General features: G+C 43.7%; 1 protein-coding gene across 1 annotated transcript; it reads left to right on the top strand.

Moving 5' to 3' along the window:
• Window positions 1–17,556: 17,556 nt before the first annotated feature.
• LOC140905167 (uncharacterized) lies at window positions 17,557–18,981 on the top strand. Its single transcript, XM_073327934.2, has 2 exons — window positions 17,557–17,971; window positions 18,527–18,981. Exons 1-2 carry the CDS (start codon window positions 17,566–17,568, stop codon window positions 18,607–18,609), a joined length of 489 nt encoding a protein of 162 aa, XP_073184035.2. The 5' UTR covers window positions 17,557–17,565; the 3' UTR covers window positions 18,610–18,981.
• The last annotated feature ends 863 nt before the right edge of the window (window positions 18,982–19,844 follow it).

Genomic DNA, 19,844 nt, shown 5'->3' with positions numbered 1-19,844 from the left:
CCATGCTTCTACAACATGTCATTTTGGCCAGTTTTTTTAAGTACTAAACATATGTTTTCAACTTGGGAAGCAGCTCTGAGATTATATAGCTCCTTTTCCCATCTTAAATGAAGACACTGACTGGCACAGGGTCATCCATCCTCCAGAGCCATGTCATATGTATACTTTGGAAATAGTGTGTCTGGCAAAAAGTTCAATCTACAGTGTCAATGGATCAGCAGGGATAACTGTGTTGTCTCAGCAACACAGAAAACAAGACAAACAAACAAACCATTTTCTAGCCTCTTCAATATTTTGCAGTGCTTCGTATTATCCACTCTCATGATTCATGGCTATCAATTACTTGGGTCAAATAAGTGATTTAAATGTTGGATATTTGAGGTGCCATCTTCAGTTACAACTGCACTGATTCAAAACTAAAGTAGAACCGGCTGTTGGAGCTGACTTTACAGCTTCGATTAACATTATCTTATTTGTTCTTTATCTTAATACCTGTAAATACCTGCTGTATGCCTATGTTCTTTCAAAAGACATTTTAAGGATGTTTTTGTCAGACATTTTTCAAAATCTGCAAAGGGTTATGTTTAGCGTTCAAATCCCAGCAGGAATCCCATGCCAAATAAGATACTGATTGCAATCAAAATGCAAAATTGGTCTCCAGTCCCGCATTTGGATGTGCACAGGCAGACCCAAGTGCCTGTGTACAGCCCCAATAAATTTCAGAGTGTGTATCCAAGGCTCTGCCTATGCAAATCTGATTGCAAGATAGAGGACTTAAGGGAAGCACACCGAGACTGAAAGTCAATTAACCTAAGTTTATTCTTAATAAAGCCATTGGATTTTCATGGGTTTAACTGAGAGGAGAATTTGCTCTATTGTTGCACTATAGATTTAAAAAAATAATAAAAATAACTGCAAAATTATCCTCTCAGGGCCATATGGGAATATTCAGCTGGTATGCTCTTCTTCCATGAGCTCTTTCCTGCATGGGAAAGCCACAAGTCCATGCTCAGAACCAGCACAAAGCTTCAGCAACCTAGAGAAAAACCAACAGTCTGAGGCATAAGCACCTGAAACAGAAATGCTGGAAACTTCCCCAGTTCAAATAATTTCAAAGTTATACATTCATAGTACTAGAAAATGAAAGTTTCAGTCAAGCCTGCAGATGGATCATTTGTCTCCTCCCCGTTTCTTACAGTCCTTGCTGAGTGGAGATAAAAAGAAGAGCATACACAAATGGTGTATTGTTATGGTGCTTTCCTTATCAGATATGTTTGTGATTAACTTGGAAAACAGCAAAACAGTGCAGGCCAACAGAGTATCCTAGTTCCAAGCTGTTAGCTGTCCCCTCTCTGCCCCTTGTTCCTTTCTGTTTTCCCATACTCTGACACTCATCCTCCTTTTAAAGCAACAGTGTCTGAAACACATAAAAACTTGATTAATTATATGTGGAATTTAGGCAAGGCAGAAGCTAGTCTTTTGAAGTGTGGAGGTTGGGAGAAACTACCTCTCTCTTTCAAACTTAAGTATTGCAGAGTTAATTGGTTAAAAAAAAAAAAGAGGAATTTATCCATTGCAATCTCAGCTATGGGACCAAGCTTGGTAGGTTGCACCTTTAACTCCCAGTGATGTCAGTGGGTGTTTGAGTGCTCAGCAGCTCAGAATTGATTGCTTTAGAACCCACGAAGAAATACATGTATAGACCTTTACATTTTCATGGTGTCTCACTGAAATGAGTGGGATTTAGTGCAAGTTTCAGGCCTGTCTGTATGGATTCCTTTTCAGGACAAAGTTTTGTTTGTTTGTTCAGCTAGATCTGGGCACATGCTCCAGCAGGGATTTCACAACTGGAGACCAGACCAGTTTACCGGTATGCTAGTTTTGCTCAAAATGGACATTAGTCTTATAAGAATGTGTTTAGTGTTTAAGCTCTATGAAATACTTGTAAATTGCTGCATGCATTAATCTCACTTGTAATGTCCGTATTCCATGCTATAAGAAAATATGTGGGTTTTGCTTTGTAACTTTGAAAACATTTGATTTGAACTTCTGAACCCAGGCATGGGAATCGTCCCTCCCCCAACTCATCTAGGAGGACTATTAAAATTTAAGCAGGCCATTATAAGGCAAAAATTTTGTCAATTGCCCCATCCTATGGAGAAGTATGTGCTGAAGGTCTCGTTAGATAGCTTTGAATGCTGGTAGTGGGAAATAAAAATAGCTGACATGAAGATTTTTCATCTCTTTGCTGTTTGAACTCTCACAGGATCAGATACACCAAACTGAAGCTAGAGATCCCCAAGAGATATCTCTTGGGTCTGTCCTGAAAGATACTTTGAATTGACAGATCTCTATAATTCTGTCACTCTTAAGATTTAGATGGTAACTCATTTGTGTATATATGTTTACTTGATTTAACCTGTAAACAACTCTCTCATTTCTTTTTCCTAGTTAATAAACCTTTAGATAGTTTATTACAGGATTGGCTACAGGCGTTGTCTTTGGTGTAAAGTCTAGGGTACCAATTGATCTGGGGTAAATGACTGGTCTCTGGGGACTGGAAGCAATCTGAATATGGTGTGATTTTTGGTGTAAGTGACCATTTATCACTAAGTCCAGTCTGCCTGGGTGGCAAGAGAGACTAGAAGTCTGACTCTATGGTGAAACTGTTATAGTGCTCCAGTTCACATTTGTTACTGGCTTGGTAAAATATAATTATGGAATGCACCACTAGTGTGGGGTGTCTGCTGTGTTTTTGACAGTCTGTCCTGAGGTAGGCACTCATGGTCATGCCCATCTCCAGACAGAGTGACACTAGTACTTATCCTCTCCCTATGAATCCATGGAACCACAATACATGCGTATCACAGCTCAGACAGTCCCATAGTGAATGGGGCTTCTTGCATAATTGTCGCCAGCCATTTTGATTATAAAGAAATTATGACTACAATATAGAAATTAAATGCATCCAGAAGTACAGAAGTTGATAAGGAAAAAGAACAGGCATTATAATTATGTGTATATAAGGTAGCTATACAAAGATGTTAACATTGATGGGAAGCAGGATTAATATATAGCCCAAAGTTTATCTGTTTTAGGCAGGGAAAATGTTGAAAGTACTTAGATATATAGAAGGCCCTGTGACAAACTCTAGGCAACCTTTGCAAGAATTAATATTCACAATAACCAAAAACTTAGGCTATGTTTATACGACCATCTATATCAGCAAAATTTATGTCACTCAGATATGAATATTCCACCCCCCTCAGTGACATCAGTTATACCGACATTAGCTCTAGTGTGCACAGCGCTATGTCAGTGCAAAAAGCTAGTGAGAGAGCTTTGGAGTCTGGTGTTCACTAAAGCAGCTTGGGGCTGTAAGCTACGAAATGGCTCCTTTTTGTTCCTTTTGCACTGAGAGACACAGGACTTTGTACCTTCCTTGTAAGTAAACAAGATTTCGTCAAAGAAAATATCAGACTCTAACAATTTCTACTTTCAACTGGAACATCCCTAGAGCCTCAAACTTTGACTAGTCGTTCAGGTACAAAAGCGGGTAACAGTTGGCTAAATCCACTGCCAATATGCACCGGTGAGAGGTGAGTCATTCTCAACATCAACAGTAATTCTGTGTTTCGTTTGTTTGTTTGCTCCTTGTTACTCAGAACAGTAGCTGACTTGAAAAAAGCTGAGTGCTGGAGCTTCTTCCCTTGCTTCCCTAAAGCGATGAAGCAAGGGAAGAACCAGCTGTCTAGTTTCTCAGAATTTGTTTGAGACGGCAGGAACAGTTCACATCTTATTTAGGTCTCTTCCAGAACAAAAGTGGTTTTAGGGACTTTTCCTAAACATGAGTAATTTACAGGATGCTTACCATTAACTGCTAAATAAATAATGTGACTAAATCAGGGGTTATCAGCAGCTGTATGCTTTCACAGATAAGATTGAGATGTTTTGATCTTTGAACTTTAATGTGTTTTACAGACTTACCTAGCCCCTTTTGTTTTACCTACCACTGCATTTTTACATTGGTGTTTACTAAGACCTGGCTTACACTACACAGTTATGTTGACCTAATAACGTCTGTGTCAACACTAGCAGGTCCCTTCCGCCAATGTAACTCGCCTGCTATGTCAACGTAAGTACTCCACTTCTGCGAGAGGCGTAGCACTTAATTCGACCTAGTTAGATCAATGTGGTGGCAGTGTAGACACTACGTTGCTTCCGTTGACTTAACTGGCCTCCAGGCGCTATCCCACAATGCTCCACTGTGACCACTCTGGTCACCATTCTCAACTCTGCTGCCCCCCCAGCCAAGTACACAGGAAACAGCCCTTTCCCTATTAAAGGACCGGGAACTTTATCATTTCAATTTCCGGTTTGTTCGGCATGGAGAGCTCGGCTGCCCAGCAGATCAGTCGTGCTCCAAATGCATTCCTGCCTGGAGCACACCGGGGGCGGTGGATCTTCTGGGTCTGTGGGGAGAAGAGGCCGTGCAGGCAGCTGAAGAAACGTCGACACATCCGAGCAGATCGCGTGGGGGAGAAGTGCTACACCAGGAACGCGCAGCCATGCCGTGTCACAATCAAGGGGCTGCGGCAGGCGTACCAGAAAGCAAGGTGGGGGCAAACAGTCTGCACCCAGACATGCTGCTTTTACACAGAGCTGCATGCGATTCTCAGCGGCAGCCCCACCACAACCTCCCAGAGCAGCACGTGGGTACCTCTGAGGAGTCAGAGCCCCCAGCCACCGCAGGCAACACGGAGGAGGAGTCTTGGATGAGGAGAAGAATGGGAGACAGGCAAGTGGGGGATCCACTGACCCAAAGAGCCAGGAGCTGTTTGTAACCCCACTCGCAGCACAGCAGCATGGTTGAGTGTGATGCCGGGGAAGCAACTGCTGGGGAATAGGCCATTCCAAATAATATTTGGGGATCACATGTTCTTATAGGCTATTTTTTATTTTTAAAAAGCCAGTTGAGGTAGAGTGACTGTTGCCTTCCCAGTGGTCACACCAGCGAGGCAGAGGGTGCCCTGAGGAAAAGAGTGTTTATGTGCACAGGCATGTCCTTGGAATCCTCCATAGAGATCTCCAGGAAACTTTCCTGGAGGTACTCTGCAATCCATTGTAGAAGGTTTCTCGAGAGAACTGCCTTATTTCTTCCACTGCGGTAGGACACTTTCCCACGCAGCTCCAGTATTAATTCAGCTGGCATCATTGCAGCACACAGCATAGCAGCATAAGGACCCGGTAAGTACCCGGATGCATAGGTGCCGACTTCATGGGTGCTTCAGGGTGCTTAGCACCCACCAACAGCCAAGCTCCCCTCCCTTCCTCGCTTCGCCTCCCGCCAGCCGGCACCGCTGCCGCTCAACTCCTTCCCCTCCCTCCCTGCACCTTCCACCCACTGCAGATCAGCTGTTCTGCGGCATGCAGGAGGCACTGGAAGGAAGAGGGAGGAGCGAGTGAAACTGAGAGGGAATAGGCAGGGTGGGAGCAGAGTGGGGGCAGGAAGAGGCGGGGTGGGGCCTGGGACTGAGTGGGGGTTAAGCATCCCCGGGGAAAGTTGGAAGCCAGTGCCTGTGCAGACGCTCGCAGTAGCTGTTCCCTTGCGAACTCTGTTACTGTCAGGTGCATGATATCAGCTCGGATCACCTATGGGAGACAGCATTCCAACGTCTCTGTACTCCACCTGCCCCCTTCACACACGTTCCACTAGGCAAGGGGGGACAATGCAATATCCCTTCCACTCCATCCCGGGGTAGGGTGCCAAGAACAAAAGTTGCACACATGATGATGTATGACCTGCCAGGCCACTGTACTTTTCAAGATAAAATGAATGTTTCCCCCTGTCAAGGTTCCTCCCCCCACTCTGAACTCTAGGGTACAGATGTGGGGACCTGCATGAAAAACCTCCTAAGCTTATCTTTACCAGCTTAGGTCAAAACTTCCCCAAGGTACAAAATATTCCACCCGTCGTCCTTGGATTGGCCGCTACCAGCGCCAAACTAATACTGGTTACTGTGGAAGAGCTGTTTGGACGCGTCTTTCCCCCAAAAATACTTCCCAAAACCATGCACCCCACTTCCTGGACACGGTTTGGTAAAAAGCCTCACCAATTTGCCTAGGTGACTACAGACCCAGACCCTTGGATCTTAAGAACAATGAACAATCCTCCCAACACTTGCACCCTCCCTTTCCTGGGAAATGTTGGATAAAAAGCCTCACCAATTTGCATAGGTGACCACAGACCCAAACCCTTGGATCTGAGAACAATGAAAAAGCATTCAGTTTTCTTACAAGAAGACTTTTAATAAAAATAGAAGTAAATAGAAATAAAGAAATCCCCCCTGTAAAATCAGGATGGTAGATACCTTACAGGGTAATTAGATTCAAAAACATAGAGAACCCCTCTAGGCAAAACCTTAAGTTACAAAAAAAAATACACAGACAGAAATAGTTATTCTATTCAGCACAGTTCTTTTCTCAGCCATTTAAAGAAATCATATTCTAACATGTACCTAGCTAGATTACTTACTAAAAGTTCTAAGACTCCATTCCTGGTCTATCCCCAGCCAAGACAGACTATAGACAGACACACAGACCCTTTGTTTCTCTCCCTCCTCCCAGCTTTTGAAAGTATCTTGTCTCCTCATTGGTCATTTTGGTCAGGTGCCAGCGAGGTTACCTTTAGCTTCTTAACCCTTTACAGGTGAGAGGAGCTTTCCCCTGGCCAGGAGTGATTTCAAAGGGGTTTACCCTTCCCTTTATATTTATGACACCCCCCCTCCCAATTTTATTCCACTGTCTTTCCAAGGTTTAATTATTTGTCAGATCTTTCAGCATTTATATATGTGTGCAATAAAAGTCCACGTCTTGAAAATGAAATTATCTTTATTAATTCAAAGCGTGGGGTGAGGGGGAAGGGGAGGGATAGGGAAACTAAGGCATGGGGCTATGCACAAGAAAGAAACACAGCGATCACAGCAAGCAGTGATCACAGAAAAGCAGCACACATTACTGTGGATCATCACTAAAATGGGTTTTCAAAGCCTCCTTGAGCTGATTTGCTCTCCGCTGAGCTCTTCTTATAGTCCTGGTATCTGACTTTTCACAATTAACAGACAGCCTATCCGCCTCCACACCCCACCCCTGTGGAAACTTCTCTCCCTTTGCTTCACATGTATTTTGAAGCACACAGCAGGCAGCTATAACCATGGGGATTTTTTTTCACTGAGGTCTAACCTAGTGAGCAAACCCTTCAAATGGCCAAAGGCACATTCAACCGCCATTCTGCACTTGCTGAGCCTATTGTTGAACCAATCCTTGCTTCTGTCCAAGTGTACGGCTTCATGAGCCATGGGAGTAAGGAGTAGGCTGTGTCTCCCAGGATTGCTATTGGCATTTCAACATCACCAGTGATGATTTTGCTGTCAGGAAAGAAAGTCTCTGCTTGCAGCTTTCTGAACAGACCTTGTTCTTAAAGATGTAGAATATTCTGGAAAGCTAATACAGGCTCTGATGGTGTGGCAAGGAGATGGGGGGGAGGGGCATGGTTTCCCATGGGCAATACGGAAGCACAGGGCTTACCATTGGATTCCCGGGATCAACAGTTTCTGCAGGACAGACCTCCTGCTTCTTCTGCAGGGCAGCTAATCCCTGCTCCTCAATTGAATGATCTGTGAGGGAAACCTTATGGAGCTATCCTTCCTTGCTCCTCCCACAGGGTTCCTTTAGACAGGGAATCCATGTCTGACCGTACAGGAAGGATTCAGGTTTCTCAGTGGGAGGGTGCAGTGTGCCCCCACGTGCCTCAAAGTTGCAAAGGATTCGCCTGTTTGAATGTGAAGGTATAAAAATACCTGTGAGTGAGTCAGAAATACTTCCTCGGCATGTTTAATGCCTACTGCAGTGTTAGCTGGGGCCAGCACTTCAGATGGCCCAGGTTGGGGACTATGTACAGTATTAAAAGAAAAGGAAAGAGTCGGATATGTAATTTCAAACAATTTGCCACATGTGGTGAGTGTAGCCAAGCAGAGCTGCTGCTAATAAACATTCTGAGTCTGGTGACCCTGAAAAATGAATCCCAGGATTTCTATCGGCATTTCAACATCACCAGTGATGATTTTTCTGTCAGGAAAGAAAGTCTCTGCTTGCAGCTTTCTGAACAGACCTTGTTCTTAAAGATGCACCTTCCCAGACCATCCCAAGCTGATGTCAGTAAAACGGCCTTGGTGATGCACGAGCGCTCACAACACTGTAGAAAAGTATCCCTTTCTGTTTATGTACTCTTTGGCAAGGTTGATTGGTGCCATTTATTGCCCTGCCACAGTTAGGGAACCCCACTGCAACAAAACCATCTGGTATGTCCTGCACACTGCCCAGAGTCACTACCCTTCTTGGTGGCAGGCAATTAATGGCCCTGCACCCTTGGATCGCAGCAACCCTCATGGTGGATTTACCAACTCCAAACTGATTTCCCATGGAACAGTGGCAGTCTAGCGTTGTAGGCTTCCACACAGCGATGGTCACTCGCTTCTCCGCTATCACAGCAGGTCTCATTTTAGTGTCACTGTGCTGCAGGGCTGGGAAGAGCTCCACACACTCTTCCTGGAAAGTGGCCTTGCGCACACAAAAGTTTTACAGCCACTGCTTGCCACCCTATAGCTGCACAACAAGGAGAGCCCACCCGTCAGTGCTCATGTCTCAGAACCAGAGCTGGTGCTCCACCCTGTCCAGCTACTGCGCAGCTGCCAACTGTGACAGGGAGTTGTTTCATTCCATGACTCCCAGCAGTGCTGCTTGAAGGACATTGCCATGTTCTACCATGTTCTAGCGGCTCTGGAAACACTGAAGGATAAGATGTGTGGTGTTTGCAACACTCACCAAAACAGGACACAGCTGAGTGGGGTTCATGCTTCTCTGGGGATGGTGTACGCGCAGCTATGCTGGTCTTTTGAAAAAAAGGGTGTGAAATACTATGGGCTTCAGATGAAATCAGGGGAGGGAAAAAACTGCATCTTGGGATGTTAAAGTCATATTCCCAGTCACCCCTGCAAGAACGTCAAACATTTTACAGAAGTCTGAATAAATTACATCAATACTATTTAATCTCATCAAAAAAAAAAGATAGCAATTTAGTTTGATAGGATCGATTTTTCCATAAACCCATATTGATTGGCATTAAATATATTACCCTGTTTCAATCTTTATTAATCGTCCCATATCAGCTGCTGCATTATCTTGAATTGGATCAATGTCATACTGACAGACCTATGATTACCAGGATCATCCTGTTTACTCTTTTCAAATATTGGCACAAAGTTAGTTTTCTTCTCGACTTTGGAACTTCCCTGGTATTCCAAGACTTACTCAAAATCTACATTAATGGTCCAGTGTGCTCCTCAGCCAGCTCTTTTAAAACTCTTGGATGCAACTTATCTGGACTTCCTGATTTTAAAATCTCTCATTTGGGGACATGCTGTTATCATCTGGAGATACTAGCGGAATGGAAAGTGTGTTATGATATGATGACATAATCTGTTTTCTTCGCAAATGCAGAACAGAAATATCTGTCTTTTCTGCATTATTATTGATAATTATAGCATTTCTATCTAGCAATGTACCAGTACAATGATTAGGATTCATTTTGTCCCTAATATACTTTAAAAAACCTCCTTCTTATTGACTTTAATGCTGCTAGCCATAGATTTCTCCTTGTGTCCCTTCGCTTTCATTATCAATTTCCTACACTTCCTAGTTTCTGATTATATTAATTACTATCAATTTCCTTTTTTCTTCCATTTTATATTTCAAAACTCTTCCTCTTCAATAGGCAAAATTGTGACTTGAGTTATATACTATCCATATTGTGGGTCACAGTGTGAGTGGAGCAGGAGAGCAGTCTCTGTAGGTTACTTCTCTTGTTTCATAACAAATTGGCAGGAGTGGGTGGGGCCTTGCTAGCCAGAGCAGCTGAGCTGGAGAGTCCTATAGCTGGTTCAGATTATGTCCCCCACATCTGTTACTGCAGCAGCCCAACTACACAATGTCTCTGACTTGAACTTATTTGGGTAAAGTCACAATCTAGCCCCAGGTTTAATGGGAGGTTCAGAATTGGGATTTTTGATTTGCTCATTATAGAGATAAGCACCAGGTGCAACATTTGGATACTGACAAGAGTTTCAGTGTTTAACCCAAATAACCTCCAAATTTGGAGGCTGCTTGGATCAGGATTTTGGTTCAGGCCTTCCACTACCATCTTAGCCCAAAGCAGTTTCTTTCCCTGAACTGTGAAAAATTGATTTAGGCATTTTTCACTTGCAAAACAAAGGTTTAATTGTTTAGAATGTTTTACATTTGTACAACTGAAAAATGGCTTTGTTTTTAAAACGGAAATTCTGTAGACCACAAATCCAAAATAGGAATTTATTCCCTTTAGGTTTTGTGGGGAAATCACAATATTGTATTTACAAATGCAATTTATTGACTATGCTCCTCATTTTTCCTAAATACAACCTTTTAGATTTTTAGCATGTGCATTTTAGTTTTTGTGGCTGGCAGCTGGATCAATAGGATATCATTATGGAGTATCTGATCAGTAATCCACATGCTAAGAAGGATTTATGTGAGAGACTATTACAGCTTAAGCTTCAGTAAACAACACATAACATGGGACATATGTAACAGATATTCGCTAAATAAGAACATGGTCAAAATATGATAAACCATAACAGTAGCCTTCCATTACAGTATTCTGTTGGGAAAATAATACATGTAATGTCCAAACCAAAGTACCTATTTAACCAGGTAAATAAAAATCCTTTTAAATGCAGCTAAATACGTATTACATTGATCCTAAGTACATATTTGCAAGAATTACATTCAGCTGACTGAAATATCAGAACAAAAGGTGCCATTCTAGTCTATGCCTATTTTATCTACTTCAGTGATAAAAAGGCTTTCTTTTTCCCTTCCCTTTTTGAAGTTTAAATCACAAACCCAAGAGGAATTCACAGGGGAAGAAAACCCTCTATATTTAAATATTGCAAAAGCCAAGAATTCAAAGGGTATACTTAAGCCAATACTCCTTTCTGATACTTGTCATTATGCCCCTGTCTTGGGTTGTCTCTCTGTTTTCCACAGAGGTAGCATCGATCGAAGCTTTGCAAAAAGAAAAGGAGGACTTGTGGCACCTTAGAGACTAACAAATTTATTTGAGCATAAGCTTTTGTGAGCTACTCTGGATCTAAGCTTTGAATATCCTGGCTTTCATGGTTTGTATCAAGATGTAAATGTGATCCAAACTCCTTTCTTTGCCTCTGAAATGCAGGCACCAGGAGCTTTGATTTCCTTAATTTCACTCATCATTCTGGAAAGGTAATTTTCTATTCTTGTTGAGTACACTGGGAAAGGTGGACTAGTTCTGAGCTCATCAAATGTAATCACAATGCAGTGATGCGTGGTTGTGGTTTTGTTGTTGCTGGTATCAGTTCTATTCTCAAGAACTTTCATAATCCTAGCCACGTAACAGATCATTATTTATAGTTTGATTTTTAATTAGTCGCTATATACTTGGTTCTATTTCTGCATTCTGCATCCAAAGAGCTCAACCCTCAAGTTGCTAAACTCCCTGGCCATCATCCAGCAAAGTATTTAACCATGTGCTTAACACTGAACACCGGAGTAGTCCTGTGCACATCAGCGCAAAAGTGTTTTGATGGATCAGAACCAGAGCACTCAGCAACCTACAGGATTGAACCCATAGTGAGGCTCAGTTAGTTTTACAGAGGAAAATATGGAAGAAGATCATCCTGTTTTGTAAGCACTCAGAAGGCAGGTGTAGCACTTCTGTTAACTGTTGGCCAGATTCAATGCGCACTGAAGTCAAACTTAGCAGGGTTTGAATCAGCCCCTGTATAATTAGCTAGGCAATCCTGTGACTTGTCAGGCTTCTGGAAATAAGTAGGGTGATATCCTCAGCTGATGTAAATCAGTGTCGCTCCATTGACTTTTTTGACTGAGCTATCCCAATGTACACCTGCTGAGAATCTGGCTCCTAGCATACAGTGAATATACCCAGGGGCAGTGTAACAAAGGCAGTACCATAGAAACACCCTGAAATCTTACATCTCGTGTATTAGCTTAATTCCTCAGCCAATACCTCCAACTCTGAAATAACATTACACTGGGAATACATTTTTAAAAGTTATTCTATTAGTCATCTGTGGTTTATTTCAGCTCTGTGTGTATCTGGCTATGCCTCTCAGGATATGGCCGCTAATGTGACTCACTCCAGGATGATTATGTTGCGATTTCAACCAGCTGCTACTTGGACTCGGAAGCCTTGGTGAGGCTTGTCTCTGTAATAATTCTACATTTGGTAACCTTGGTGATGCGAGTATATTCAGTGATTCTTCTGGCATGGATACACAATTCTTTTCCCCTTATCTATTCCTTGTGGAATTGAGTTTTCACCTTTTTCTCCTGTACCAGCAGGTGGCCTGTCACATCTGATATTTCAAGTAAATCTTAATGATTTCTCCATTTTTCCTAACTGTTCCTTGCTACAATATAGGATTGTGGTTCTGCCCTGAAGGTAAAATGACACTTACTGCTGTCCAGCTGTTGTCACTTGCCCTATGGACTTCCTGCTGAGCTGTCAGCCTGAACAGTGGTTTTTCGTCTGTCTTTCCAAAGTAACATTTTTGTTCCTTTGCCTTTTGTCCAGTATTTGTAAGCCTGGTGTTTGTTCAGTAGATTGTTCAGTAGTTCTTATGGAAAGTAAAGTCCTTGTTTATGTGCCCATTAATAGCCATGCTGGAGAAGCTACTTCTACTGGCAATATCTGAAATCCAACAGAACTAGAAAGGAATCTTCTTCATGTTTTGCCTCCTTTAAGATATTTTTCACTTTCAGCCATCCTGTTCCTCTGGAGATGTTTCAGTGAGGCAGGTTACATACAAACTTCCTTAGCAAATTCCTAAAATTTTCCACTTGAGAACTGGGAAATTGTCAGTAACTGGAACCTCTGATATTCCATTCCTTGCTTGTTATGTTTTGATAATTCTACTGCTTAAATATGGTATAGGCTAGGCAGAGTCCCTTCTGCCTTCTCTGTCTCCAGCCAGTCCTGCTTACATGTCGTGATGGTCTGCCCCCCTGCTCAGAGAAGCACACCTCACCCTTAAATACAATCTCTTTCCTCTTGCCACATGCCCCGACTGAAAAGATGCAGGCCATGCTGATGCCCCTATGTAGAAAATGCATTGTTCCATGGGGGTGTCTGTTGAGAGATAATCCAAGTTGATGGTTCCAGATTACTCTGTGGTGGCTTCTCAGTGAAGATCCTCCTTCCACAAAGCATTAAGTCCTTTTCCCAGGAAGGACACCTGCCTGGAATGCATTACAATATCCCACCTTGGGGAAAGTTAGTCTTTGCTCACTACATAATATAAAATGGAGTTCATGGAGCAACATGGAGTTCTTATTTTGACACAGCTATATCCCACTGGGTCACACAATGTCACTTATGGGGTTCCAAAGCCCTCTGAAGTCAACGGAAAGATTCACATTAATTTCAGTGAGTTTTGGTCAGGACCTTAGAGGCTGAATTTGCATTTTACTAATTTCACTAGGTCTTCAAGGCAATGTTTACACACTGAATTTTTTTCATAAAATTTCCCACCCTTGCTCCCACAGAGGCAGCTCCAAAGATGATGACAACAGTGGGAGTGTTAAGGTAGTAAAGTGACCAGCATTTTATCCACCAAAAAGGGGAAAAAAACAACAACCCTCATTCCATTTTCCCAGGAGAATCTGGAAAAAGAGCAGAGCACAGAATTGTTTTGCTCATATGATCAAAAATCAGCTCAGTATAAACGCTACAGGGGATTTCTGATTAAATGATTTGACCAGACCAGTTAGGAAGCTTATATAAAGACAAGTTAACAAGCGTGTGGGTCCAATTGTCCCAGCCTGATCTATACTCCGACCTCTGCACATAAACTCCCCTCCTGCCCACACTTGGGGGTGATAGTCACTCTGTTAGTCTCTAAGGTGCCACAAGTACTCCTTTTCTTTTTGCGAACACAGACTAACACGGCTGCTACTCTGAAATTCACTTCTAGGGTACCAGTCATACGAAGGGGATTCTATGCCAATCTTTGGGGAGGGAAAGATCCAGTTGTGTTTTGTGTATTGTCCCCCATCGCTGCAGAGTAGAATATTCTGGAAAGCTAATACAGGCTCTGATGGTGTGGCAAGGAGATGGGGGGGAGGGGCATGGTTTCCCATGGGCAATACGGAAGCACAGGGCTTACCATTGGATTCCCGGGATCAACAGTTTCTGCAGGACAGACCTCCTGCTTCTTCTGCAGGGCAGCTAATCCCTGCTCCTCAATTGAATGATCTGTGAGGGAAACCTTATGGAGCTATCCTTCCTTGCTCCTCCCACAGGGTTCCTTTAGACAGGGAATCCATGTCTGACCGTACAGGAAGGATTCAGGTTTCTCAGTGGGAGGGTGCAGTGTGCCCCCACGTGCCTCAAAGTTGCAAAGGATTCACCTGTTTGAATGTGAAGGTATAAAAATACCTGTGAGTGAGCCAGAAATACTTCCTCGGCATGTTTAATGCCTACTGCAGTGTTAGCTGGGGCCAGCACTTCAGATGGCCCAGGTTGGGGACTATGTACAGTACTGAAAGAAAAGGAAAGAGTCAGATATGTAATTTCAAACAATTTGCCACATGTGGTGAGTGTAGCCAAGCAGAGCTGCTGCTAATAAACATTCTGAGTCTGGTGACCCTGAAAAATGAACAGCACAATTTTATTTATTTATGTATTTATTCTTTTTGTGAACTTGATGGTAAAAAAAGGACAAGGGGACCCCAGGTACCAAGCCTGGAGCTGGTGGAAGTTGAGGGTGGGGTGAGATCAGGCTTGATTCTCTACTCACCCACACCAGTGCAACTCCACTGACTTTAGTCATATGAAACCTCTGTTACACTGGCATAAGGGAAAGGAGAATTAGCCCCTTTGTCTGTAGTGGGGCTGCAGCCAGATATTGAATGAATCTGAGCATCTGGCCAAGGAACCACACTGACATTTACTACAGCGGAAAAACTGGCTGGCTCACATTCTCTTTCCCTAGCTAAAGGAAAGAGGATGCCTAGGCCCAGAGCTTGTGTGGGGGAGACATTTAAGAGGGGAAACAATCACATTTTTCTCCTTGAGTTTCTATTTTCCTTGTCTGAATAATGAGCCTTCAGTATTTCCCCAGAAGGGATATCACTTTCATAGGGATGTTATTGCCAAATATCTATCTTCAATGTCCAACGCTCCCTGAGCAGAACACATATAAACAGAGTGCTGGATATGAAGTGGTGCTGATAGCCAGAAGCTGATAATGAAAGTGTTCTTTCAGGATCTTAGGTAAGCTGCGGTGTTTGGCTGAACCATTTTCCACTGAGATATCTGAGTGTGCATGATTGTTATGGCCTGAAATGAATCAATAATATTAGCTGATAGAATTAATTCTTATATTTGTATTCTCTCATGTCTGACGTGTGTATTGTTAGTCCCCCCCCCGTCCCCCCCCAGTGAGTATTTCAGCTGACTGCTGCAATAGAACAGTTTTATAACAGCTAATCCCCCTCCCTCCCTCCCTACTCCTCCTCTGGCCCCTTCACTTGCTTTAGTTAAACACAATGAATTAACCCCTGGCTTACAAGTGACCCTTCCCAAAATACTGCTGAAATCAAATTCATTTTCACCACATGTTATGCTGCATGAAACTGCAATACGCTATGAAGATGCTGGATGGGCCTCCTGTGGACATGCTGCAAGCAGGTTCCACCTTTCTAGTTAGGTGCCATTTCTGCTGCTGCTTCTGTAAGAATAAGGAATGGTTGTGATCAAAGAACTGAAATCTCATCCTGCTAGGTGCCGTACAAAGAGAAGTAGACACAGGGCCATATTGTCAAAGGTATTTAGGCATCTGAAAATGGAGACAGGCACTTAAATACCTTTAAAAATCTGGCCCATAGTCCCTCCCCTAAAGAGTTGACAAGATAAGGGCCCCATTCTGGATTGAGACCCTTAGAGACAGCCCATTGATTCCATCTAGGAAATAAGTTTTGTAGATATAAAACTCATTAGAGCCAGAAAGCAGAAGTCAGTGGGTTGTGCTGAGGGTGCCAGAGTCTGCCTGCACAATGCTCAGTGAAAGTGTGGGGCTAGACCCTGAGAAGACAAGTAACATATAGATGAGGGGAAAGGGAAACAAATACATGCAATAGAGTTTTATATACATTTGCTAGTCAAAAATTGTACATGCATAATCACCTTTGCCCAGTTGCCCTTTAGTTGCCTGCTCCAACTGCTTATCATCTTGACCATTAAACACTGGCTAATAGAGAGGAAAGACAGAGTTAATAGTCTCCATGTGTCCTGGTAAGAAAAGTGGGATTGTATTCCATCTGATCACAATAAGTCTGGCTTTTGTGTGTCCAATATTTTAAGTAATTAATACAGCATAAATTCTTAACAGTCCGAGCAACAAGAGAGGAAAATATCTGGAATTTTTATTATTCCAGTGTAAACATTTTTTTTCCAATATCATTTTTAACCTAAATAATATTAGTCTTCAACTTTGGATTACTTCCTGTCATAACTTTCTTAAGAGAAACTAAAAATTGGATGGAAACACCAGGTTTTGCAATTTATACTAAAATGTCACTGGTATTTGACAGTCCCTATGCCTAATTTCTCAGTTCTCTTATGTAATTGTAAAAACTGCATTATGTACCACTTAAAGCAAGAAATAAATACAGTCAATGTAAGCCATGTAAATAAAACACTTCTTCAGATAGACATGAATTCTCTCTACTGATATTTTTACTGTAGCTACATTATATCTACATATTGGGCTAAGAGCCTGCAAAGCCTACAATAAATAATAGTAATAATTAATAATTTATTTATTATTCTGGTAGTGCTTAGAGGCCCCATTCATGGATCTAGAGCCCCATTATCCTAGCCCTGGTCTACACTAGGACTTTAGGTCGAATTTAGCAGCGTTAAATCGATTTAAACCTGCACCCGTCCACACAATGAAGCCCTTTATTTCGACTTAAAGGGCTCTTAAAATCGATTTCCTTACTCCACCCCTGACAAGTGGATTAGCGCTTAAATCGACGTTGCCGGCTCGAATTTGGGGTACTGTGGACACAATTCGATGGTATTGGCCTCCGGCAGCTATCCCAGAGTGCTCCATTCTGACTGCTCTGGACAGCACTCTCAACTCAGATGCACTGGCCAGGTAGACAGGAAAAGAACCGCGAACTTTTGAATCTCATTTCCTGTTTGGCCAGTGTGGCAAGCTGCAGGTGACCATGCAGAGCTCATCAGCACAGGTGACCATGATGGAGTCCCAGAATCGCAAAAGAGCTCCAGCATGGACCGAACGGGAGGTACGGGATCTGATCGCTATTTGGGGAGAGGAATCCGTGCTATCAGAACTCCGTTCCAGTTTTCGAAATGCCAAAACCTTTGTCAAAATCTCCCAGGGCATGAAGGACAGAGGCCATAACAGGGACCCGAAGCAGTGCCGCGTGAAACTGAAGGAGCTGAGGCAAGCCTACCAGAAAACCAGAGAGGCGAACAGCCGCTCTGGGTCAGAGCCCCAAACATGCCGCTTCTATGATGAGCTGCATGCCATTTTAGGGGGTTCAGCCACCACTACCCCAGCCATGTTGTTTGACTCCTTCAATGGAGATGGAGGCAATACGGAAGCAGGTTTTGGGGACGAAGAAGATGATGATGAGGAGGAGGTTGTAGATAGCTCACAGCAAGCAAGCGGAGAAACCGGTTTTCCCGACAGCCAGGAACTGTTTCTCACCCTAGACCTGGAGCCAGTACCCCCCAAACCCACCCAAGGCTGCCTCCTGGACCCAGCAGGCGGAGAAGGGACCTCTGGTGAGTGTACCTTTTAAAATACTATACATGGTTTAAAAGCAAGCATGTGAAAGGATTACTTTGCCCTGGCATTTGCGGTTCTCCTAGATGTAGTCCTAAAGCCTTTGCAAAAGGTTTCTGGGGAGGGCAGCCTTATTGCATCCTTCATGGTAGGACACTTTACCACTCCAGGCCAGTAACACGTACTCGGGAATCACTGTAGAACAAAGCATTGCAGTGTATGTTTGCTGGCATTCAAACAACATCCGTTCTTTATCTCTCTGTGTTATCCTCAGGAGAGTGAGATACAATTCATGGTCACCTGGTTGAAATAGAGTGCTTTTCTTCAGGGGACACTCAGAGGAGCCCATTCCTGCTGGGCTGTTTGCCTGTGGCTAAACAGAAATCTTCCCCGCTGTTAGCCACAGGGAGGGGGGAAGGTTGAGGGGGTAGTCACGCGGTGGGAGGAGGCAAAATGTTAATGTTAACAGCAAGGTTTACCCTGAAAGAGTGTAGCCACTGTTTTATAAAATGTGTCTTTTTAAATACCGCTGTCCCTTTTTTTTTCTCCACCAGCTGCATGTGTTTCAATGATCACAGGATCTTCTCCTTCCCAGAGGCTTGTGAAGCTTAGAAAAAAAAAAACGCACTCGCGATGAAATGTTCTCTGAGCTCATGCTGTCCTCCCACACTGACAGAGCACAGACGAATGCGTGGAGGCAAATAATGTCAGAGTGCAGGAAAGCACAAAATGACCGGGAGGAGAGGTGGCGGGCTGAAGAGAGTAAGTGGCGGGCTGAAGAGAGTAAGTGGCGGGCTGAAGACAGGGCTGAAGCTCAAATGTGGCGGCAGCGTGATGAGAGGAGGCAGGATTCAATGCTGAGGCTGCTGCAGGACCAAACCAGTATGCTCCAGTGTATGGTTGAGCTGCAGCAAAGGCAGCTGGAGCACAGACTGCCACTGCTGCCCCTCTGTAACCAACCGCCCTCCTCCCCAAGTTCCATAGCCTCCACACCCAGACGCCCAAGAACACGGTTGGGGGGCCTCCGGCCAACCAGCCACTCCACCACAGAGGATTGCCCAAAAAAAAGAAGGCTGTCATTCAATAAATTTTAAAGTTGTAAACTTTTAAAGTGCTGTGCTTAAAGTGCTGTGTGGCATTTTCCTTCCCTCCTCCACCACCCCTCCTGGGATACCTTGGTAGTCATCTCCCTATTTGTGTGATGAATGAATAACGAATGCATGAATGTGAAGCAGCAATGACTTTATTGCCTCTGCAAGCGGTGATTGAAGGGAGGAGGGGCGGGTGGTTAGCTTACAGGGAAGTAGAATGAACCAAGGGGCGGGGGGTTTCATCAAGGAGAAACAAACAGAACTTTCACAACGTAGCCTGGCCAGTCATGAAACTGGTTTTCAAAGCTTCTCTGATGCGTACCGCGCCCTCCTGTGCTCTTCTAACCGCCCTGGTGTCTGGCTGCGCGTAACCAGCAGCCAGGCGATTTGCCTCAGCCTCCCACCCCGCCATAAACGTCTCCCCCTTACTCTCACAGATATTGTGGAGCACACAGCAAGCAGTAATAACAGTGGGAATATTGGTTTCGCTGAGGTCTAAGCGAGTCAGTAAACTGCGCCAGCGCACCTTTAAACGTCCAAATGCACATTCTACCACCATTCTGCACTTGCTCAGCCTGTAGTTGAACAGCTCCTGACTACTGTCCAGGCTGCCTGTGTACGGCTTCATGAGCCATGGCATTAAGGGGTAGGCTGGGTCCCCAAGGATACATATAGGCATTTCAACATCCCCAACAGTTATTTTCTGGTCTGGGAAGAAAGTCCCTTCCTGCAGCTTTTGAAACAGACCAGAGTTCCTGAAGATGTGAGCGTCATGCACCTT

This window comes from Lepidochelys kempii, chromosome 1, assembly GCF_965140285.1.
Source record: "Lepidochelys kempii isolate rLepKem1 chromosome 1, rLepKem1.hap1, whole genome shotgun sequence".
In the NCBI taxonomy this organism is placed as follows: Eukaryota; Metazoa; Chordata; order Testudines; family Cheloniidae; genus Lepidochelys; species Lepidochelys kempii.
Note: the sequence above shows the minus strand (reverse complement) of the source record. Positions and strands in the feature narration are given on the sequence as shown.